Below are 24,657 nucleotides of genomic sequence, written 5' to 3' on the forward strand. Positions count from 1 at the left end.
CGCAGCAGCGACCGGCCCAGACCCTGCGGGCACTTCCCGCAGCCAAACCAGTGGTGCCCTCGCTCATCCTCCCGCACCGGCGCTGCGGGAGCCGCGCCCGAGACGTCGCCCGGCCCTCGGGGCCGCCAACAGGTGCCCGAGGCGTTACCCTGCCCGGGCCGAGCTTGCACCGCCCCGGCGGGCGCGGAGCAGGTGCCGTCCAAGGTCTCCCGGCAACCGCCCGGCCAATGGCGGCGGGGCGGCGCGGGGCGGGGCGGTGCTTTAACCCCGCGGGGCCCGGCCGAGGGCCGTACTGGCCGCGGGGCTCGCTCAGGAGGGGTATCTTGCTCGTCCCTGCAGCCGCAGCAGGTGGTGGGTGCGCGGGCTCCTCCTCCCCGGCAGCGGCGGCGCAGGAGGAGCGTCCGGCGGGGCCGGTTCCGCCCCACGCGCGGCGGTAACGGCGCTCGGCGGCCGCGGGCGGGGCGCGGGGGAGGCGGCGGCCGGTGGGGCAGCGGCTGGGGCGCGGCGGGACGGGCGCTTAGGGACCGGCGCTGCGCTGGGCAATCCCGCCCACGGGCTCGGCGTGCCGCGGTCTGGGCTCGCCCCGGGCCGGGGAAGGGCCCTATACGGGGGCAGCAGCCTCTGGCCGCGGCGGTGCGGTGGGTCTTGACATGTGCTCCCTTCTATCAGGCTCCGGCTGACCCGCAGGGAGGAGGGAGAGTTGCGGTTCGGCTGGGCTTTGCCGGCTGTTCCCCCTCCGCGCTCAAAGGCCCGGCGTTTCGTTATCTCTGTGAAGCTACAAGCGGCAGATGCTCGGAGGTGGGAGCCCTAAAGCTTTCTACTGAGACAGGGAATTTGTGGCTGCTCGGGTTGAGGTAGTGGTTCACGTGATGTAAGAGGACAGGTTCCGTGAATGACCTGGGCATTTTTTTAAATGTTGTTTAAAATTGTATTTACTTGCAGCGAAGCTCAACTCAGTTTGAAGATCAAATCGTAATGCGAGACCAATTTGTAGTGTTACTGCATGCCCTGTTTTTGTAGAATGCTCTGTTGCTTTGCTGTGCTGTCAGTGAAACAGTTATGCAGGGCTCCATGGGCTGCCAAGGTATGATAGGAATTTCAGGGCAACGACTTAAAATAGGAGGCATTCGAAGTAAAATGTGAATGTATTAGATAAATTTTAATAGTGAACTTAGAAAGGAGACTTAGAGAGACGATTTGATACAATTAATGGAGATTTCACGTTGTAAGGGTTTAGCAGGAAAGATGTTATTTTGGGGATCTTTCTTGGTGAGGGAAGGGGAGCAGAAAGCTGTGGTACTATCAGTTATAATTTGGACTGGGAAAAGCATAGGAGAGGGTAATACCAGGCTCATTGGGTTCAATATCTTGTTTCTGAAGCTGGCAGCAGATGCTAAGGAAAAGATGGTAAGTATAGGGTGGCTGTACAGCAATGCTTTTATCTATGTATCCTCCCAGTATACTGCAGTCTGGAGCTGAAGGATTTCTGAGCAGAGGTTGTAGCTGGCTTTTTTAATTTAATAGCTGCTGATGGATGTTTTTCAAAGAATTAGAAGCAATTTATTATTTATATTCACAGCACCTTATGGTGATGTAAGTCCATAGTTTAACTATATTTTATATGGAAAAATGCCCTTATTTTCCAGCTGTTGCAGTGAATGTCACATTGCACTCTTTATAACTGCTGTGTTAAAAGAAGCAATGAATATTTGTTTTCTGTATGTTGGTCCTGTTTCTCTAGCTGTTTCCTCTTCTACCTGAAAAGTCATAGCTTATTAGTTTCCTGGATGAAAGCATTGGTTGACCTTGGTGCACTGTATTCAGGTCCATTCTGCCTTTTTTTACAGGGAAGGTTGTACCTGTGTGATATTTTAGGCTGGAGAAGCTTGGTGTTCATACAGAGGCATAATGATGGTCTCCTTCTGTCCTCTGGTCCCGTGTACTGTTAACTGCCTGTGAGCTGTTATTTCCAGAGGACTAATCATAGTGACCCTGGGATCTCTTCCTGCATGATAATGCCTAATTAGAGGCTGTTGGTTTAAGTACATAGCAGAGTTGTCTTTTTCGTTGTTTAGTTTGCATTTGTGAACAAGGAATTTCAGCTGCTGATTTTTATCACACATTTATTTAGTATGAGAACAACCTTCTGCAGTTTGTCAGTCTGGGTGTTTAATTTTGTGAATAGCTCTGTACAGTGCATGAATACACCACCTGTTCATCCCCTTTTAAAATTTATTGAACAACAGAGATGCCTGCACAGACCACTTTGGGATTCTAATTTTTGTCTCTTTGGGACTTTCATACACTCTTCTCATCCTTCTTTACCTTATTCCTGCATTTTGCGCTTCCTCATTTATAATCAGTCATTAATAAATCCTCTGACATCTTAGTTTAAGAGCCTTTGGAGGGAACATTGTGAAAAAGCTCTTGAAAATCCAATTACGCTGTCTTGACCAGGTGTGTTGGATTATTCCTTCTTCCAGAGCACTGTGGCAGACTTGTTAGTGTACCTTCCTTCCACAGAATGAATGCTGACATTTCACCAGTCCTGTTTGCAGTTGCCAAGTTTGTTCTGTGACCTGTTTTGATTAACAGAAACCTAGAATTTGCATGAGAATTATTCTCTTAATTCCCTGGTAATCTTTAGAGAAACTAGTTACAGTTACCTTCTTGCGTTCCATGCCCGATTTAACTTTTAGGTTATATGCTACTGAAATTTGTGAGTTTCATAATTTCTGATGTCTGGAATACTAGTTCTGGCTCTGCCCAGTAAATATCTCACCAACTTTCGGAACTAGTAAGGTGGTGGTTTGTTTTGTTCTGGTATTTTGTTTGTTTGATTTTTTTCTCTCTTTCCTTTAAGAAGTTGTCTGCTTTGCAGAGACAGATGAGCTATAGAGTTGGGCTAAAGTTGATGAGGAGGACATGCCGAAGATGGTTTCTGAGGTTTCCCTCTTGTCTGTGGCATGGAGAGATGTGGTAACAGAATGTTCTGCTCCAGCTATGTGTAGTAAGTGGCTTGTAAATACAAAGAGAGAAATACAATTTTGAAGCTTAACAATAGAACTGTTGTTTAATGATAGGAAAATGCTAATGTGAAATCCATCGTGTTACTTCAAAATAGGGTAGGAATTTGGGAGCCAGATGAAACATTTCCATATATTTCAATTTTTTTAGTGATTAAATTAACAGAATTTCAGTCACCTGTGTACGTAAAATGTGGAGTTGAATCTTGAGGTAGTAGGTCAGATTATATTCCTTGTAACCTGAGTGTTTGAGGCAAAGACCATGACAGAATAGTCACTGAACACTGAATTTTATCAGATGTGAGAGTACATTCTTGTGTCGTTATATGGATTGAGAAGATTGACTATTTATTTTCATTTTTTTTTAATTTGTTCATTTGGTTTTCTTTGGGGTGCATTTTTTTTATTTAAATAAAATAGAATGGAGAATTGTAGTTGGAATTTTCCAAGTATGATGCATTCAGAATGAGACTTAATACCCACAGCCTGGATGGTTTGACTTGCTTTTTCACATTACTTTGGACAATACTGGAAAGTTTAGCTGGAAATCTGACATTACTTGAAGTTCCCATATAGTGTGGATAAGTGGAGGCATTCCCTCACTCTCATTTTGAAGCTAATACAAAATTGTGGCAATTTAATCATTATTCTAAGTGTGGGAGGAAAAATCTGGGGTCTGCTTTGATTGCAAGACCCATCATTAAAGTTACAAGATTAAATAAAAGTTGCTAAAAGACATTTTTAGAGTAAGAAATTTTTTTAACTATACAAATATCACTGAATAAAATATACATATTAGTGCTAATTATAAACTGGTATTAAAAATTCTGTAGAGAGAAAATGAATGTCAAAACTCAAGAGAGGAAATGCAGGGACTTTTATGGCAATTACATGAATTAAAACAAGTATATGTCATTATGTTACCAGGGATATATTTGTAAACCTACAATGTCTTGACTGGAGTGTACATTAAATTTACCTAGACTTTCGTGTCTTTGTGCCTATCCAGATAAAAGCCATCTGTGTGACATCTGCGGATTACTAGACAAATATAAAGCTTTAAACAGCTTCACAGCTCCTTTTGGTTATTATTTTAGTGGAAAAAAGTCACATTGGCCTTTAAGGAAATGCTAAGTATGCGCCCCTACAATTCTGCAAGTTGAAACATATGCATGTCACAAGTTGTAGTAGTGTTTGAAACATACAGAGAAGGAATGTTTGGCAATTTCTGGTCGATGCTGACTTCAAACTTTTCTTCCAAGACATTGTACCTCTCTAGAGGTTCCTTTCCATATCCTTTCTACCTTTGGGGGGTAAAAGTTTTCTGGGTTACCAGATACTGCATTTCCAACTTGTATCACACCCTGTCTAGGTTAGAGATGACCAGATGGTGCAATCTGATCACAGTACAGCGCTGTGATCACAGTACAGTACAAGTGATTCTCTGCTGATTGTCTGAATGAGTTTTACAGACCCAGTTACAACTGCTCCTTTTCATGTTTAAGGATGATATTCAGAAATGTTAAGTGTTCTGCACTGTATTAAGTTTATAATTCTATTTCTTGCTGCTGCTTGTGATTTTTCAAGTTTTGATATGGCCTGAACTCAGGCTTACTTAATGAGATTTTTGTCTTGAATCTTGACATGTTTGTTGTTGGTCCCTCCCTTGTCCCCCAAAACACAAAATAGTAATTAAGAAGAGCTGCTTTCAGCTCTTTGGGTTTGTGATATGTGCTATTTTTAAACTTTACTCTAAACTTGTTCTTGAAAAGAAAGATGTACTTATTAGTGAGTTATCTAGGAGTTTCTGGAAATATTTCTGTAGATTTTTGTCAAAAAATTCCCCAGATGCCTTTCAAAAAAAGTTCTGGTATGTTATTACCACGACAGCATTTTTTTTTTTCTTTTTAAGTTCTTTGGGGTTTTTTGTACTTTACTTGTTCCAAAAGTGCCTTGGTTTGATTACTGCTTCTTCGGTATTAATCAAGCTCTCTGATTTTAGTGGGGTGTGTATTGGGTGCTTTTTTGTTTGATATTTAGATTTCTTTTTGCGGTGAGATGGTTCTGCTGAGATGGTTTATGCATTTGAAAGTGGATTCCAGAGGCTCATTTTTGTAAAGTCCATCCATGTCTTGTCCTCTCCAGGAATTTCTAGTTTGGAAGAGGAAGTGATGCTGCCAGTTGGCAAAATTACATCTAGAAAGCACTGGATTGTTACAAGTTTATGGGCAAGTCATCGAACCTGCTAGGAAAGTAACTGTAATAAATCCCTGTGTACAGGCAGTGGACGCAGAAGGCAAATCATTAAGTGGTTACAGCAGTTTTAGCTGCTTAGTGGTTTTCTCTCCCACTTGCAATCAGTCGGATTGTTTACACTAGTATGAGATGCTGGGAAACAGCAAAATTAGATTTTTGCTTGCTATTGCATTTTTTTTCTAACCAGGATTGAAGGGGGGGAACAACAACAGACAAAAAACCTTTTGCTACTTTGTTTGGTTAAAGCCTTTTCTGTTGGCTAGGATAGCCTAGGAAGGTCCCTAAAGTACTTTTCAATATTACGTGTTGTTTTATAATTCTTCCATAATTACATGAAATATTGCTCCAGAATTATCCATTTTCATCCTCTATATGAATATGTTCCCTGGTGTATTAAGAGAGCATCGTAGTGTACAGAAGGCCCCTTCTGAATACACTGTATCTAGATTAGTTTCACATTCACTGTCTTCATCTGGAATGCTCATCTTCAGCTCTCGCATACTTCAGTGAGGCTATATTGTGTCATTTTGCTCCCGAGAAAATGCCTGTAATGGGAAGGAAATGTATCTGATGGATATTAATCACTAGAGAGCTTTAGAGGTCATTCCTGAGGTGTTGAACTGGCAGTAGAAGCCATGTGGAGCTGAGGAGATGATAGTACGAAACTAAAGGCTTGTAGCACTCTCTTTTGCAGCTGACACAGCATTGTCTTGTTCTGTACATCTGAATTTAATTTGAAATACAGTATGTAAAGATAAATCAAGTACAAAATGCTGACCACTCCTCGAAATGATTACTTTTTTAAAGCTACTGCACTTGTCTGATGACACATAATAATTTGAGATACTTTGGGGTAGCGTTCTAGCAGTTGAGGGAAGTTTTTGAGTTTCGTGCCTTTCAAATCTTGAAACTACTGAGGGTGGCTTTTAGTCTGATGTATTAGCAGTGCGGAATGGACTGCAGGTTGTCTTCTCAAGGCAAAAGGCTCTAGAGCTTTCAAGGTTGAGAGAAGAATATAGTTTCATTACCTGGACTTTGTTGTACTTCTTATGTAGTCTTGCTTTGTCTTCACTAGACACCCCTCTGAGCTTGGGTTTGTGTGTTAATTTTCTGTGTTGTTAACAGTATCTCACTAGAGAGTAGTTTTGCTAAAGCATCTGCACTGAATGAATCTGCATGTGACTCGCAGGGCTCAAATTTAGAGCATCATTGCATTTGCACACCTGGACTAGTCCTGTTTCTGCTTCCAGTCAAACATTGTTTGCGGGGATAGATGCTGTGTCAGAATAGTATTGTCAGTGTAGGGAGACCTGTGGGTTGATAATACCGTATATTCAGGCAACATAGGTGATAAAATCTGATAATGGGTGCATCAGAAATTTGAGTAGTATTTTTGTGGACTTTCCAACCTCCTTAATGGAATTTATGTGTCATAAGGTTCTTAACAACCTTTTGAAATATCTTATTAGAATGCAGGATTGTGATGTCAGTAGCGAGAACATACTTGTACCTTAATTTCCTGCCTTTTCCCCTTATGTTCACACATTTATTTGATGGATACAACAGAAATGAAACTAACATATAAGAAGTGTGTCCTCTTAATACTTTCAATTCCATTTTTAAAAGCGTAGTTATTCATTTCTGGACATCTTGGTTTTACAGAGGAAAAAAATGGAAAAATATGCATAAATTTATATGGGCAGAGAGAAAACAGAAAAAACATTCACTAAACAAGAACAGCAACTAGATTGTTGTATTGACTGTGTTTTCTTGCTGCTTCGTGTACTTTCAGATATGAAAGCTTTCAGGAACTACTGAATTACAACACATATGAGGAATAGCTGTTTGCCTTTTTTCCACATAAATTTATGAACCTGGAGAAATACTGATCCAGCTGGATACTTTTTTTAGGGGTGTTTTTGTTTCTTTTTTTAGTGCTGAGCATTCTATTACATGACTGTAATAGAATTGGAACATTAGCAGGGGGTTAGGGGACTGTGTAGACTTTGCTCTACAAGTCTACACAGTCCATCTAAAAAAGACTTGAAACTTTGTTCTGAAGTATTGATTTAAAAAAAGGAGTCTTCTTTCCTGTTAGGTGGAAAGTTTGTTTCCCTGAAGTATCCTTGTTTCCATAACAGCTGATGGGTTGTGCTGTCCAAATCTTAAGCATCCAAGCTGGATTTAAAGTTTCCAGCAGTGAGATAATTAATGCTATTATGTGTCTTCTTACTGTGTGGTGGAGGTAGGGTGAGGGGACAATCAGTTTGTTCTTTCTTACGGGTGGGTGGCTTTCCTTTGGTTTCTGGAGGGACGCTACAGTACTGAGTGGCAGTGCCAACAGGGTAAGGCTTCTCCTGTTTGTTTTCTTCAACAATTTTGGAATTTCTGCAAAGAAGCAAGCAACTTGCCAGGGAAAGGCAATATAACTAAAAGCTAATTTAAATGGTTAAATATTTATGAGAAGTTTCTTTTCCCTCTGCTAAATATCTTCTCTAGAGCCTTTATAACACTTCTCTTTAAGTAATAATCTCACTTAGACTTATCCCACAGAGACTTATATTAAAACTTCATATAAGTTTACTTTAATAAAATTGCTTCCTGGTTATATGACAGGAAAATACTTAATATTTGTCTTGCTGTGTTTTCTCTGATGTACATCAACAGAAACAACTGAGTTATCTATAGGGTGAGTAATTATTTTCATGTGTTTACAAGACAGTTAAGTTTGAGGCTAAATATTGATAGATGCATCATTTTTACAGTGTAATATTTGCTGTGCTTACTGAGTTCCAAATGCTGTGTAAAGATGTAGAAAAATTTGACATGGTTCAAGTTCAACAGTCACTCTTCTGTGCCTGCTTTAATCTTCTAGCTGTATTAGCTGCTTTTCTTAATCTAAAATGCTCCTGCTATTTTAGGAGATGCCTACGTAACACACGTTGCCAGCAATTGTACAAAATACTTCACCACTGAACCAGTTGCTCAGGTACCCTGCCTGTCTTTGTTGCTATGGGAGATTGGAAGACTATTACTGTGCCAGTGCTGTCATCAGGTAATATTTTGAATTTAGTGGATTTGCTAATTTTACCTGCGATGTTATAGCTGCTAAAGAGAAAGAGATTGGAGTTTTGTGCATAGCATACTTGACTATATAAACAGAAAGTTAAATAATATGTAGTACAAACAGTGCTCTGGCTTGGATTGAGTCCTTACAGAAATGGTACTGTAAAATGCTTTCCTTTCATATATATGGAAAGGTTTTAAAATGTTTTAGTCATATTTTATTTTTTTTGACACCTATCAGCATATCTCATGTTTATAGAGGTTTCTTTACTTGTTCCGTATTCTCTTGCCTCATAAATTGCTTACAAGTTTGTTAACCTGTGTAGGAAAAAGTAATTTTAAAAATTGTGTTGTAGCAAGTCAATAAGGAAGAAAGTTTGGTCAACTTTTTCTTGGGGGATAAGTAATGTTATTGAGTCTTTAAATCTTCAGTGGAAGCTTATCCTTTATTTTTTGTGAGTTGTTTAATATATGTCATTCTAGATGAAATTCTGAGCTCTAGAATTGTAAATTTCTGTAAATAATAACTTGAGTACATAGGAATTTGATTTTTTTTTTCATGTGATGTATCTTAAACTATTAGCCCTGATTTGTTTCTTAATGTTCAACTTTTAGATAGCAAAAATATATTTCAATATACCTCAGAAAGAAAGAGATCTCCTACAAGCATGAATTCACAAGTGCTACGCTTGCCACTGCCTTCATCCAAAAACATGCACAGCTTTTTCAGTGCCTTCTGCACAGAAGAGAATATTGAACAGAGTATATCCTATATTGATAGGGTAAGCCAGATCTTTTTGTTTATGGGAGGTTGTGTGCAGGTGACATTAAATCAATTGCAGTAAAAAAGATTGGCTGGATTAAGAAGGCTTCTTCCTCAGTGCTCAGAAGCTGAAGTTGGTAGGGGAGTAGGATTTGGGCTTTTCCCCTTAATACAGGATTTCACCCGATACTGTTTCTGTCTTTCGGAGAACTGTGGAACTTTGATCCAATTATTGATCTCTTCTCACCCTCCCCCTCGTCTTTTGCCAGGAATTGACAACATTGGGCTTTCCTTCTATTTATGCGGAATCCAAAGGAAAAGAGTTGAATTTAATATCTATCATAAATTGTATAAATGAATTGCTTGCACTCCAGCACAAGAACCTTCGAGCTCAGGAAGAAGTAGAAATGCAGCATCTGAAACTGGGAAGTGATATGGATCACTTACAGAACTGCTATGCTAAATTAAAGGTAGAAAGCAAGATCATTCAACCAATATTGTACAGTTCTGTGTATTCTTAAGAGCAAGTGCTTTTTTGGTTGTTTTTTTTTCCTCCCGAGTACTAATCTGTGGTTGTATTTTCACGTGCATTTGGGGGTTTTTTGAAGTCATTTTTCCGGTTGAAAATGCCTTAAAGTTAATGAAATATGAGTCAATGAGAGAACTGAAAGCTTATTTAGAATTATGGCCTCTTTAATCAAGGAAGAGGGAAGACTGTTCAGATTGGAAGTGTTAATGCATGCTGTGGGTGGAAATGTTAAACACTTCAGTTCATGTGATTTAGTACTGTTTAAAAGGGTATGCCCAGCTCTAAAAGATAAATTCTCAATATAACTGTAACAAGTAAAAGCATAAGGGAACACATCTAGGGCATTACAGTTTTTATCAGTTTTTCTATATCATTTTTTTCCATGTGTTTTTGTTTTGGATTCCTTGGATATCCGACTACAAAATCTCTTTATAAGAATTGCTCAGAAGCTGTTGTCAAAGTAGAAGTTATTAAGCTTCCTTTTATCACAGGATAAACACATGCACAAGACCAGTCACTGTGGCGTAGCTGATATATTGGAAGTTCACAGACTGTGCTACTTCATGGGTACTTGTATGTGCAGTTATACTAGAAGACACTTGTCTTTCTCTTAATTCTGCCAAGAAAATAAAATATAAAAAGCCTAAAAATATTTCAGTGCAGGATTCAGTGCTTTTTAGGCTTGCTTTTCACTTGGGCTGGCCAGCACTATCTCCTTGAGAAATACTGCTGTAGATTCTCAAAATCATAGTAGTCCTGCATTTTGATTTGACACTAAAAGTCATTTGTAACTGCACTCATTTTTATACAAACACTATATCGTGTTAATTTCCAGAACACTCCAGTTCCTTTCCCTACATGGATAGCTTTAACGTGAAAGGGGCAAACTTATCAGGACTGCATCAATCCCAGGACATTTAATTTGGCTGTCAGCTTGTAAGGTTTCTCACGTAAATTCTTTCAAGTACCATACAGCAATCCTCTTGACTTGCACTATTGTGTTACCTGTATCTAATTGTGGTTTGCTTAGAAGTTCTTGTTGCTTAAATATATCTACACATTTGTCCCTCACTACACAGATGAAGGAAAAGAGCTTGTGTGTTGTGTTTAGATGTCATTTAAGCTGCCAGTTTCAGGTCTGAGTCTCATATTTGTGGACAAAATTTTCTAAAATGCTAGTTTTGCATCATCTGTTTTGAGATCATCTGTCTAGCCTTCTCTATATATGTGACATGTCCCATATGCTTTGTTGTGGTCACAGTCTACATATCTCTGTCAATTGTACTCTCATACCCTTGATTATTTAACAGAAATGTTCCAGTAAAATTGTAGTCCCAAATTCATACAGGTTGCTTAGTATCCACCTCACTTTCACAGTGTGGACATGCTTACAGAATCCCGACTTAATGAAAAAGTCCTAACTATGTAAGGTAATATCTATTAGATATTAAGCCATATCTTAAGTGAGGTGGTTTGGCAGCTTGGTTTGCATGGTTTGATTGGTTTGGTTGGTTAGGTTTTTTAACTCTTACTGTTAATTCTTATTGATACTGAACTATCAACACTTTTTCTAGGAACAGTTGGAATTATCTAAAAGGGAAATAGTTGGGCTTCAGGAAAGAGACAGACAACTGCAAAGCAAGAACAGAAATTTGCACCAGTTACTTAAAAATGAAAAGGACGAAGTGAGTGATTTTGTACATTAACACAAGTTATTATGTAGATATTGAAGAATGTTTTTTTGCACAGTCTTGTAATTGCTCATTTTTAATTTTTTTTTTTTTTGTTGGTAAGTGTTGTCTTTCAAGACAACTGGCATGTTGCATATGGATAAATAGGTTCTATAAGGGGTACATCCAAGTTACAAGAATAGTAGAGAGTATTGCAGAAATGCAGATGTGCAGTTTTCTGAGACTTTCTGTACTTTTAAGTACAACTTTCTTAGAATGTTTGGAAATATCAAAAAGGAGGAGGTGCAACAGGATTCAGTCACTTACTCAAACATCTGTGTATAGAGGCTTTTCTTTTTTTAGTTAGAGGAGAGCAAAAGACCATAAAGAAGGGAGGTGGGGGGGAAATCCAGCTCAAAGGCACAGTCTCATTAAACTTAAATGTCTTGAAAGAATCAAGATCAGAAAACACTTGAACAACCATGGCACTGCTTAGTTTGGGATTTGTTTCCAGTGTGCTCCTTCCCTAATACTGTACTTCACATGGCTCCTAAGTTTCTGTGAATGTTCTTTGTGTCCATAAACATATTCATACAGTTGGGAATCACAGCACTATATGTATATAGTAAACATCCTACAGTTACAACTTACAAACATGCAGCACATTAAATATTTTAAGGTTAAGTCTGAAAATTAGAAAAGAACCAAACCAACACACATATTGATAGTACATGTCAAAAATGTGCTTTATGATTTTTTAACATTCTTTTAGACCAAATGGAATAGAGTAATTTCCAACACCTTCCTGTATCAGGAAGAGGAGTTTATTTTTTTTAGTGTAAACCTAACAAGCCTGCTTTAGAATTAGAGTAAACCTAGATCCCGGTCATGAATTACTGAAAGCAAAGATATGTCTTTCTCTGCTCTGTTAAATAAAGGTGTTAAAGAAGGTTATGCAAGTTGTTGGAACATGAATTCAGCTGTACTTCAGAGGAACTATAGTATTAAAATCTGTTGCTTATGATGTACGTTTCTGCTGAAAAGAGACTACCTCTCCTGAGGTCAGAATTCATGGGTTGGGAGAGTTCTTCTGATTCCTTTTGTCACTTTTACCTGAAATACAGTTTAATAGAAGCATTGTTTTGCATATGTTTTGCATGCAAGAAATTTGTGTTTGTAGTATATAGTTGAAGAAACACACTTTTTTGTGGGATTGCCTTTAGGTTCAGAAGTTACAGAACATAATTTCAAGTAGAGCTACACAGTACAATCATGATATGAAGAGGAAAGAGAGAGAATATAACAAATTAAAGGACCGCTTACGTCAATTAGTCATGAACAAAAAGGACAAAAAGATAGGTAAGTAGCTCTTTGAATTTTACTGCAGCAAAATAGCATATTCTGTATCTTAACCAGAAGCAAATTTAAGCATTTTTATCTTTAAAGGCAATGTGGCCCTCCTCTCATAGATTTTTATTTAGATGTTAGAATGTTAAAAAAAACATGCAATATTTCATGTTAACTAACTGTGTAAGACTATTCTATATTGTGTTCCATAAGATTATTTACCGAGCACAAAACAAATGCTGATCTTTACAAAATGAGGTTTTCTTACTAAGGAAAATTTTTATTTGCAGTCAATTCCTAAGCTAGAGCCATCTCTCCTCTACTTTCTTGCTGCTGCTGCCATCACAATATTTGGATAGTGTCATAAACGCTGTATTACGCCCAGCAGTTGCCATCAGGAAGGCACACTACATGAGCTTTTCCTCCTTGAGATACTACATTCTGCTTGTGGTTAACACAAGCAATGAGAAGTTATAGAGAAGAAGTAACACAAGACAGATGTACCATCTAGTGCTATGTGAAATGAGGACAAATCAGCTCTCCTTTATCATACGAGTACTCATATGTTGTATTGCCCAAAAATTGTGTTCAAGACATTCATCAGTGCTGTTTACCATGAATGGGTTTTACTGTTATGTATTTAAAAAGACCTGTACCTTTTGCTTTGTATATCTGCCTTAGAGTATTTATATAATTTATCTCCAATGAAAGGGAAGTCCTGCTCTTCTCCACCCGTCACCTCCACAACGCTCAGCTATTTGCCAGCAGTAGTGCATGTTATATTTTAGTAAGCTGGTTTAGTTCACTAAACCAAGAAGAAAACTATTCATGTTATTGCCAAGATGGTTTTCTGCTCATTTAGTTTTCTGAAAGTGCTTGTGAATAAGGCAAAACAAGTTAAGACATAGTAGCAGGAACACCTGTTTTGGCTGCAGAAAGTCTTTAGGTATCTGTTCAATAAGCTCTAGAAGCCTCACCCTGAGGTCAGCAAAACTTACGTGTTCTTGATTCCAGTTAGCTGGTCCTAGTTCAAGTGTCAGTGAGCTCAAAATAACAGGGTTTGAAAACTAGTTACTGTTTGCTTGATAGCTAACTAGGATTAAACTTGGAGCTCTAATCTGTAGTCATATGTTGGATTTGGGTTTTTGTTGTTGCTGTGTGGGTTTTTTTATTTTATTCAATGTAGACAGAAGTTTCTTTGTTTTGAGGAACACCTTGTGAAACATTGGGAAGTTGCTTTCCCCAAAGAGGAGATAAAACGTGTTATTGCCAGAAGAGATGGTAGAGTTTATATATTGATATGAAGGTTGAAATAGAGATGAAGGTGTCATTAAGAAATGCATAAAAAAGATGAGACAGGATGAGAATACATCCCTCTGAGCTTCCAAACACAAACCCTGTTTTCTTTCTTTCACTATCTTATTTTTGCTTTAAGCAGGGCAATGTGGTTTCGTATGGGTCTGAAGATTGAGTGGGATATTTGGGTAATGTGGTCTCTTTGCAATAACTACAAGTAAATGCAATGTCATCTGAATATTTATATATTTGCATGTTTTTTCACATTTTGAAATATCCTTTTCATTTGTAGCTATGGAAGTTCTAAATTATGTTGGTAGAGCTGATGGGAAGAGAGGTGCATGGAGGACTGATAAGACAGAAGCCAGGTAGTTGTCTTGGAACATTAATTGAGGCATATATTATGGCAGTTATGTTGTTACTGTAAGATTATTTCTTGTAGAAATGAAGAAGAAATGTACAAAGTTCTGTTAAGTGACTATGAACAACGCCAAAAACAGCTTTTAGTGGAAAATGCTGAGCTGAAGAAAGTTCTTCAGCAAATGAAGAAAGAGATTATTTCACTTCTCCCACCACAGAAACAGAAACCTAAGGAAAGGTCTGAAGATGGGCTGGTAAGTATTGTTCGGTTAAAATTGAATCTCCACGGTAGTTTGGTATAGTGCTGAAGTAATGTGACACTTATTTAAAAAAGTAAACTTCTTATGAGACTTGCAGTGAATTGTACATCATGTGCTTTGTTTGAAATCCATCCATGTTTAAGTGTTCTGCTGTCTGTGAACAATACCCAGTGTATTCTTGCCAGTCAGTCAATGAAAATCTTAAGACATTCATTGAATTAATTTTAAATGCAGTAACTACGAGTATGTAATTCTGTGTAGCAATGCATATTGGATATTTCCTGCATGGTTTTTTTTTTTGTTTGTTTATTTCCAGATTTTAAATATTTCTTTACGCAGGATATTTTTATGGAATGGTGTGCTGCCCATTCACTATTTATCAGAGGTTTTTTATTAATTTTTTGATTCTCTGCTAGAAGTCACAGTTCTGTTTTGATGTCAGAGTGAAGTGGGTCACTTCTGTCTCTTCAGCATTATGCTGTCAGGGAACTGAACTCCTTGAGAGTCAAATTTCCCTGGATGGAAAATTCTTTCCTGTATATAAGGGTTTTCCTTCTCTTCAATAAATTAAATCCGTGCACATATTTAAATAAACACCCATATTTGGAGTGGCAAAGTGGTTTGCAGCTTTTTATTGCTACTTCTACAGGTGCTGTCAGACCTGGAGGAAGATATTGGAGAGTTAAATAAAGAGAATATGTGGGAATTATCTTGTGAAACTGTGCGAGAGCAGCTTACAAACAGCATTAGAAAACAATGGAGAATGTTGAAAAATCACGTTGAAAAGCTGGATAACCAAGGTGATGTTTAACTGTATTACATGTATATATAAAATACATTAAAAATAAGTAATGCAGTGGCAGTTTGAAGTAATTGGATGCAAAATATGTAATTCCCTCTCAAGAGTCTTGTCTTGCCACATCCATATCTCTGAGACCTCTTGTGGCATTGTAAAACAAACTGGCTGATGGTATGGTGCTGGACTCTCCTCATTTCCAGCTGTTAAACAGCATTAAGACAGCTAAAAATATATAAAATTCTTTCCTAGTATTATTTTCCCATGCAAGCAAATGCAGCCACTACCATAGGGATGTTTGCAGTCAGGAGTAAGACTGAGAAGGTCATGCATGCATTTGGAAATAAAAGAGCAGATGGTCTTTGAGAATATGTTTATACCCTGGAAAGGATTTTACGAATACTTGCAATACTTTATTTGGTGTAACTAACTGAAAAATAAGCATCAGGAAAAATGCTTCAATTATTTACTCTTTTCTTGAAGTCCTCTTTTAGGATTTTTGGTTTATAGGGATGACCATAGTCTAGTCCTCTACAATTCAATTAATGTTCAAATACTGGCATCAGGGGATCAAAACTTGGCTCATTACAGTCATTGTGATTTAGCTATGCATTAAATAAAATAAAACAAAACAGAATGTAATTATACAAAATACAATTAATTCCTGTAATTCATTCCCTTACCGAAATGAAAAAATTCATCCCAGTTTGTTAGCTCCATTTCTCCTTCCCAGGACTTGAAGGAAAATGCTTTCTTTTTATATCTGTGATAAATATAGTTACTGTCATATTTTTGTGAACACACAAGCCCTTCAAAAACAAGCTCAGAAGAACAGGCTAACAGCATGTCAGTGGAAAAAAGTCTTCAGTTCTCTTTTTTTTTTTTCTTCTTCTATATGACTGAAACAAGTGAGGATTTTGTGTAACACTCATTGCAATGCAGATGCATGGTGTACCTTGAGGAATGTGAGCCAGCTATGTTTTCATTGCTGGTTTTTTCTGAAATGGATTTGGTGGATGATTACATGTATAGCACCAGTTTGGGATCTCATGTCTCCGATGGAAATGCTTTTGAATACACTTCGTGTCTGTCTTTCGGGATGAAACAAGTAGTCTAAAACCTTTTGCTCTTGCTAGGAGTCTCTAACGTGGGAGATGTTTTAATTTGTTTTTAAGAAGCTTTTCTTCCCCCTTAGTGTCACGTGGACATTCAGGAGCCTGGAATGAAAAAGATGTCATTTCAAGAGAAGACCATGAGCTGGAAACTGAAAAGCTAGAGTTAGAGATTCAGCAATGTAAAGAAATGATCAAAACTCAGCAACAGCTCTTGCAGGTAATAGGCTTTATTTTTTCTTATTTTTCTCAGTTGGATTTGAGTGTTTTTTTTATTTAACATTCCACTTTTCTTACCTCTGAGACTTTCTCCCTTCTTTGATAATGCTTTTGAAATAAAATGTCTTAATTGTTGGTCCAAGTACAGGTGTGCTATTGGGTTGGTTAATAATTTAATGAGTTTTTAATCCTGATAGGAATAATTTCAGAAGCTAAACAAAGGGCAGGAAGGCTGATGAGGTCAGCTGCCTGAAAAAGGGACATTTTCCTTGCTATCTGAAATTTGCCCCCGTCATCCACCAACTTGATATCTGCATTGTTTCCATATTGAACTTCAACCATTTTTCTGATAAAACTGAATCTGTGGAAATACTGCATCTCTTAAGTCACTCCCAAATTAATGTCTGTCTTTTGTTGCTTTAAATCTGCAGCAACAGCTTACATGTGATGATGAGACCACTCTGTTACTACAAGACTGCTACTTGTTGGAAGAAAGAGAACGTCTTCAGGAAGAATGGAGACTATTTCAAGAACAAAAAAAGAATTTTGAGAAGGAACGAAGAAGTTTTACAGAAGCTGCTATTAGATTAGGACTTGAGGTATTAGAAAAGGGAGCTCCAATGGAAGATGAATTACAAATAAGTGGTCTTATACATGCTAAAGGGCAACCATCCAACCATATCTGTTTGCTGGCATCTATAGAAAAAGACATTTCCATACTGTATGAAACATATCTTTGGTCATTCTAGGAGATCATTCTGTTGACAATTCAAAAAGCAAGGCTTTTGTGTGTATTGGAAAATACAGTTGCTGCAACTGGAACAGAACCATTTTCTTTCAGTTTTTGAAATATCTAAGTATTCCAAAATTGGTAATTTATTAACTAAATCGTTTAGATACTGCTTAAATTTGGCTTCCTACAAAAGTAAGGCCTATGCAAGTTTCAGTCAAATAGTGTGCTGCAGAACATGGCCATGCTCATAAATAGCATCTCTTGTGGTCACTGTTGGAGGCAGAACACTGAGCTAGATGGACAACCTGTCTGGCTCACAATACAAAATACTTCAGATTTTACTGAAGATACTGAGACAGCAGTAGTTCGCATGATGACAAATCCTGACTCTGGCTAATTTAATTTCATTTGCATTTTAATGAGTTTGTGAATTTCGTGTTGCACCTTGAATTCAGCTTTAAAAGTCGTGAGTGATAATAAATCATAAATATTTGTCCAGAAATGTTTAGGACTACATTGCAGGATAAGTGTAACTGCCAATGCTTCAGCTTGTTAATATGCTGAAGTAACAAGAGAAGCAATGCTGTAATCTTTGCAGGTGTTTGTGAAAGAAGTGGAGTTCAGCTTCCTCTGTTTTTCTACTGACATAGGTGCATCCTGTTTCACTAATGGTTTTTGGAGATGAAATAGCTTGTTGCTTGATTCCAGAACCATTGGATCTTTTGGAGGATGTCATTTAGGCATTATTTTCCTTTTCTGTACTCAGAGGGATTGGAAAATTGAACAACCCCTTTCTTTTTGCCCCAGTTTTGAACAGAAGTAATCGGTGCTCTTTTCAATGTAATTTTTCTGTTTAGAAGGTTCAAGCAGTAATCTTTTCTGGCAGCTGCCCTGGATGAGGGCTACCTCCAAAAGGTAGTGCTACACTGAGGGGGAAGAGGAGCATAGGAGGCAGAGATAGGAGAGGGTATCACTGGAGTGGAGAGCGGTGAAGTGAAAGGATTAGTTAGATCCCTGTGAAACAAACCACAGGGCTTGGCTTGTAAATAAGTGCCTCCACAATTAATCCTTGTTGGACTCCAAAGCTTGCTCACATGACAATAACTCAGTGTTAAACTGTAGGCTCTCCTTAGTTACGTGAACGTGTTACAACTTGTGATTTCTTAAATAGAATAGCATCAGTTTAATGCGGACTAAGCTTGTTCTTGTGGTCTTAAACTGTTGTTTCTTTTCCTAGAGAAAGGCATTTGAAGAAGATAGAGGAATGTGGCTGAAGCAACAGTTCTTAAGTATGACTGCTGATTGCAAGCACTCTGAAAATGTGACAACTCCAAGTGCCTTCTTAAGAAGCAAGTATTTGGTTCAAATTATATTCTTGTACAATGTTTCTTTTTCTTCCTTTCAAATAGAAGACACAAATATGGGCAAAACCATTAGAAAACCCAAAATGTCTCAAGACAAATTTTACCATGTATCTGTGTGCCTCTACATGTTGGATAACCAATGGTTCAAAATTTCATTTTAAAAAGGAAATCATAGCTCCCTGGTAATTAATTACGTGATGAATTTATATTTGTGAAACAATCTGATGAATGTCAAGTACGTGATAGCAGAGCTGTCAGGAACAGGAACTTTTGAGAATTACTAAATTAAGTTAAATGTGAGCACGTTATTTGCCAGGGCAGTTGAAGAAATCATGACCTATAGAGGTCTGTATAGATTAGAAACAAACAAGTTTTGGAAACAAGAACATTATGTGGAAATGGCAGCATTAATTATTTGAGATGAGGTGATATTAAATGTGTACACATATATATTCAGTAAAAAAGAATCCTTTGAAAAAAAAGAAGCTATGAAAAGAGCATAGTGATAACGAAAATAAGTTTGAGCAATACATAATTGAGGTTTTAGATACAAATTTCATAAATTTCTTTTGAAAATATGGCTATATGATGCATAGTTTTGAATATTGTTTTTAATGGAAATATTTGCTTCCTTTCTTCTACAACTGGATTTTTTTTCAAGTTAGTAAATTTATTTCCCATTCCCTCATGCATGTGCAGCGTTTGATCTTCACTGAGAATTTATTCATTACTTACCTTCTTTCTAAGGGATGGGGGAGCGTGAGACAAACACTAAAGGGACAGGGAACGGAAAATAACAATCTCTCTTCAATAGATTCTTGTCGTGGCAGCCAAAATGTAAAGATAAATGTGCAGACTGCCTGTCAAGTAAATATAGCTTGAATTTGTATTCCTGTTAGATAAAGTAGCCTACCTCGTATGTTCTGGCTTCTCTCTGTTTCTCCTCTGTGCAATTCCTGCTTCTCTAAGTGTGAAATGAAATTATCTTCCGCAGGAGGAACAAAGTTGAGATTGTTTGGCTGTTGCTCATGGATGACTTGATTTAGTGATCTGGGAGCAACTTGAGATCAGTTTAACAGTCATTGTACACTAAAGCTTTTGATTTGCAATTGCTTTTTTCTGAATTCTAGTGTTTCAGGATGTATTTAATGTCATATTTTCTCTTCTAAATGGCATTCTTCCATCTTGTATATCCTAATCCTAAGCTACTGGATAATAGTAATGAAAATAATACATCTGCCATACAGAGAATCATACTCCACATGGATGTTACTCCACAGCTTATCATTAGAGTTCTTTTAATGTTCAATTTTTCTTTTTCACAACACTTGTCCAAAAGCTTTTGCTTCTGTAGTGCTGTAATACTGTAGAATGTGGAATCATTCTGTTTTTTCCACTTGATATGAAAGCTTTGACATCTAAATGTGAGAGAAGTTAGCAGGGATTGATCTGCCAAGTTTGCCAGGACTTTCCATTGACTTGAGTGATAGTTCAGTTCATATAAATGCTAAGGCATCTAACTTAATGCTTTTTAATTTTGTTTTCTATACTCTGACAAGTTTACTGCTTTTCATGCTGGTGTTAATTACTATCTGTGCGTGCTGGAGAAGTCTTTACTTAAAGAGTAAAAAAGCTTTATCAATTGTAAAGTGAGAAACTACATTTGAGTAACTTCATATGACTACTTGCAGTGGTGGCTGTGTATGCAAATGCTGTGTTTCCAAATTTAGAATCCTAATTTTAACATAACTTGATTCAATAGCATTAGTTACAAAATTTTAGCACAGATCTGTAGCAATAAGTTTTATTATTATAAACATGCCTTAAGATGTTTGCTGTGTCTTTTTTTTTTTTTTTTTTTTAAAGCAGAAGACCATGAAAATTTGAAGTACTTTCTGTTTTCCAGTTGCACTGTAGTTTAACTGATGGTATTTGTATCTCTCAGGTTCTGACCAAGACAACTGGTTAGTGAAATCTACATCTCAGCAAAGGAAACCTCCCTCTGTGTTGAATGGTTCTGTTTCAGCAGAACCTTGCCAGACATCTCAGTATATTACACATAACAGGTTTGTGAAATGATGGTGTAGATGGTTTTATAGTGATGAACTCTATGTAGAGCATAGACTAAAAGCATAATCTAAGCCTTACAGTTGGTATATAATAAAGGATATTAAACATAAACCTAGTACTCTGTTTCTATTCAAAGCATAATTTATTTGCATTGTAACATTTTTCTATTTTCCACTTCCAGCGTTGAATCAAAAAAAATTGCTGGAGATAGCATGCCAAATCTGTGGGTGGAAAGTGATGACAAAGAAGAAACTGGAGAATGCACCAAGTCATGGGAAGACTCTGGAGTTGGCACTCTGCTCTGTAGAAACTTGCACATGGAACAACTGCCTTAGACTTCTGAGGGTTGCCTGCTGGGGTTTTTGTTAGACATTTGTTCATAAACTTATCGTTCTAAATGAAACAGAATGCTGTAGTTTGATCATTCTTCCAGAGGATTATGTGGTGATCTGAATTGTGGTGTGTGTATGTGCGTGCACCTGGCTTTTATTTTTTAGACCATTTTTTGCCTCTTTTTCTTGCAACTCTTGAAAGAAGACAATTTAAAAATATATAAAAGCATTGATATTTTTCTAGTAACAGAAGCTCTGATTCTATGAATGAAGCAATGGTCTGAAACTTTGACTGTAATGAAATACTGGATCCTAATGTTACCTTTCATCACAGGCAGAGATAGTACTTTTAGAAATTGTTTAATTACTGGAAGCATTCATTTATGTTTCAAGTGTAACTGGCACTAGATCCTCTTTTGCCTCGACTTGAATGTACAGTATACTGTAGATTTTTAACAAAACAGGTTCTATATTTATTGTGTGATTTGAAAATACCTCTTTGATATTTCAATGACGTAAAGCGCAAAATCTTTATATATTTGTAAATAGACTAAGTGGTCATGCTGAGAAACCATGAAATTAAACACGTGCGTACATAAATATTATTTTACATTGCATTTTGAATTGTTTTATAGTGATACTCAGTTTACAGATGCATTAGGACTTTCAATGGTTCAGTCAAGAACCAAAGTCTTTTGAATGTGAACAATAAATGTGTAATTCTATTCTAAAAAGCCCTGGTTCTATGTTTTGTGTGCACTAAAGGTATAAGCTATCATGGCTGTAGGGTTGTATACAACGTCTACCAATCTGGTGCTGGTTTTGTATTATGTTAATTTTTCCTTTTAATTGACTCCAGAATATTTTTTTCGTGTAGCCTTTGGGGAGTCTCTTGTTTATAATGTAATAAAAATAACCAAGTAGAGGTAAGATGTTTGAGTCTCCTTCACTTGACTAAATGCCTGTAATTTTCCTTGCCCAGTACAAATCCATCTTGCCTCTTGTTGAGTTTTTGTGCGTCTGTGATCATGTGTATAGCTCTAATCCTGGTGTAATTGGCCTTTTGGAAGATGTCTAAGAAAATTCTACCTTTCTCAGGGTCATAGGCAGGCAATTAGCTCAAGCTTAGATTCCTTCACTGAAAATACATAGCTGCTCTGCCCATTTTCTTCAGAACTGGGTGTAATGTAGTGATTGGACTACATAGAAAAATAGCAGTGGAATAACATAGAGAAGAGAAGAAACTGGAGTTCTTCAAGAAGCTAAGGCAGAAAGCAACAGTTTCTCCTGCTTAGTTCAGTACACTGAGTTACTGCTTGAGATGAAGTAGTAGCCAATGTAAACTGCAGAGGATACTTGTGTGGTTTTCACATGGCACCCTTCAGGAAGCAGATGTAATGATATTCTTGGTTGGCATTCCGCTGCATGGGTAGTGGGGTTAGAAGGGCAAAACATCATATTTCTCTGTTTCTCCAGTTCTTCCCCAGTAAATGGGTGATCTCAGTCATGTCATTTGCTGCAGGTGTTTAGCAGGGTATAGTTACTGTTGGGTTTCCCATAACATGTTGGGCAGTTCTTGCCTGAATTTTAGTTATGGAAGAATAAAAACACATTGAAAAATATATTTAAATAAGCAAAGTGAAAAATGTAATATACTAAGTGGGAGAACAGTACTATGCACATAGAGTTATTTTCAAGGCAGGAGGTGACTGCAGGCCCAGAAGTCCATGGCTGAGACAGGATCCAGATGCCACTAGGGGCTGCTGCTGCCTTAAGGTGAGCTTGGGGGTGCCTTACTGGGACACTTACATGCATTTGCTTTACTTGGGCCTTCCTTTCTTCAGACTAATTTTCTTCATAGAAGTAACTTTTAGGATAATAATGCCTTGAAGAGCAAAATCTTTTGTTTGTGTCTATAGAGTGATTAGCAAATAATAAACATTTTGTAGTAATTCTTTGCTTTAGCTTTTGTAACCCATCTTATGGAAATGTATTTAAGTGCTTCCATAGGAAAAGCAACTGTGCTAGAAGGGTGTATGCAGTTGAGTCCTGAGCTGGCCTCAGGCCTGGAAGTCGGGGATATAGATTCAGTCCTGTCTCTGTAAAGAAGTAAACCAGTTTTTGGATGACTCTATATACAGTGATTGGGAAGCTTTTAGATCTGAAGCTGCTGCTAATAGTGGTATGACTGCCGCAGATGGTGACAGTGTAGTACTTCGTGGTGTCAGAAACAACTGCAGGATCTTACTCAGAGACTGTTGAAGAACAGAAAGGGAGGCTTCTTGCAGGAATGTAGTACAGGTGTGTCACTTCTCATACTTGTATATTTGAGGTAAATGAACAAATGCCCTACCTAAGGAACAAGAAATACAGACTACCAGTGACTGATTACCGTACAGCTATTGTTAGCTACCTATGCATGATATTGAAAAGATGAGTTGTTACCTTAAACTGTGGTGTTTCATTTCACAAAAATCTTTAAATATAACATTGCTGCTTTTTCAGTCTGTGATGGGAGTGCTTTTACCATAAATATTAGTCTGATTAGGTATGAGAACTTACTTTCCAGGATCATATTAGAACTGATAATTTTTTTTACCTCTCCTCCCCAATGGTTAAGGATAATACAATGTAGCTTTTGCAATATAGACTGTACAGCAAAGAAACTAATAAATGAAAATTTTTCTTAAGAAAACTTTTTCTCCCTACAAAACAACCTTCTTCCTAATTTGGAGAACTTCTTCCACCAGATTCTGCAGACTTGTAGCAGGATAAAAGTATTCCTATGTGTATCAAAAAAAATCATATCCTAGCTTTTTTTTCAGGGCTCATTCTGTGTACACTTCAACCAGGTCAAGGTAACTGATGTATTTAGGTAATGTCAATGCAAACATTATTCTTGAAAGGAAAATTGAAGTATATGCAGGGTAATGGCTTTGCTGTATATATTGAATTAGCAGCGTAGTTATTACTTGTACAGCTTTTTTTTTTTTTTTTAATTTGCAGTTATCACAAAGCTTTTGTGTGTGAAGGCTTTTGCAAGACATCTTGTTTTTAGATTTTTCCCTTCCACTGCCCCCGTCTGATTTGCCATAGAAGTAGATGACAAGGTACTAAAGGTTGATGTAGTTGGATAGAAAAACTGATCTGAAAAGAAGTGTTGAAATTAACAGATGATTTATTTATTGCTTTCAGACAATAAATCTGATCTCTAAATCTCTAATGTTCACTATGCCCTGCAAAGTTACACTGTAATAAAAAAATAAAATTCCACGGTATATATTTTGTTGTATTTTTCATACTGACACAATGTTCATGTTCCCTTATTCAAGTGTGGAGTCAAATGGAATGCATAACAGGTAACTTTGTTTTAAAGAAATGTTTAACAAAAAATTAATTACCACTGTATGAATGCACTTGCCCCTTTTGTAATGAAAAGCTTGTCACCTGCAGCATAA

The 24,657-nt window shown here is 37.4% G+C and overlaps 1 protein-coding gene across 3 annotated transcripts; it reads left to right on the forward strand.

Annotated features, from left to right (window-relative positions):
- Positions 1 to 355: 355 nt before the first annotated feature.
- On the forward strand, positions 356 to 22,207 carry LOC113991628 (SSX family member 2 interacting protein). 3 transcript variants are annotated; one of them, XM_039388871.1, is made up of 15 exons: positions 356 to 433; positions 670 to 798; positions 8,204 to 8,337; positions 8,964 to 9,130; positions 9,381 to 9,581; positions 11,215 to 11,325; positions 12,534 to 12,669; positions 14,246 to 14,321; positions 14,396 to 14,567; positions 15,223 to 15,373; positions 16,565 to 16,701; positions 17,132 to 17,299; positions 18,671 to 18,782; positions 20,743 to 20,863; positions 21,049 to 22,207. In XM_039388871.1, exons 3-15 carry the CDS (start codon positions 8,295 to 8,297, stop codon positions 21,200 to 21,202), a joined length of 1,749 nt encoding a protein of 582 aa, XP_039244805.1. In that variant the 5' UTR covers positions 356 to 433; positions 670 to 798; positions 8,204 to 8,294; the 3' UTR covers positions 21,203 to 22,207. The 3 variants fall into 3 exon arrangements, with proteins under 3 accessions (XP_039244805.1, XP_039244806.1, XP_027583896.1); XM_027728095.2 differs by lacking the exon at positions 356 to 433 and having other exon boundaries at positions 533 to 798; XM_039388872.1 differs by lacking the exons at positions 356 to 433; positions 11,215 to 11,325 and having other exon boundaries at positions 532 to 798.
- The last annotated feature ends 2,450 nt before the right edge of the window (positions 22,208 to 24,657 follow it).

The sequence above is a fragment of the Pipra filicauda genome, unplaced genomic scaffold (assembly GCF_003945595.2).
Source record: "Pipra filicauda isolate LSUMZ 115617 unplaced genomic scaffold, ASM394559v2 scaffold692_size275598_pilon, whole genome shotgun sequence".
Classification (NCBI taxonomy): domain Eukaryota; kingdom Metazoa; phylum Chordata; class Aves; order Passeriformes; family Pipridae; genus Pipra; species Pipra filicauda.

Bases quoted from the DNA above. Each gene is read 5' to 3' on its own strand.
- LOC113991628 (XM_039388871.1), top strand. From the start codon at position 8,295: ATGGGAGATTGGAAGACTATTACTGTGCCAGTGCTGTCATCAG. The intron at 14,322-14,395 runs GTAGTTGTCTTG...TATTTCTTGTAG, and splicing joins ACTGATAAGACAGAAGCCAG to AAATGAAGAAGAAATGTACA. The intron at 14,568-15,222 runs GTAAGTATTGTT...CTACTTCTACAG, and splicing joins AAAGGTCTGAAGATGGGCTG to GTGCTGTCAGACCTGGAGGA.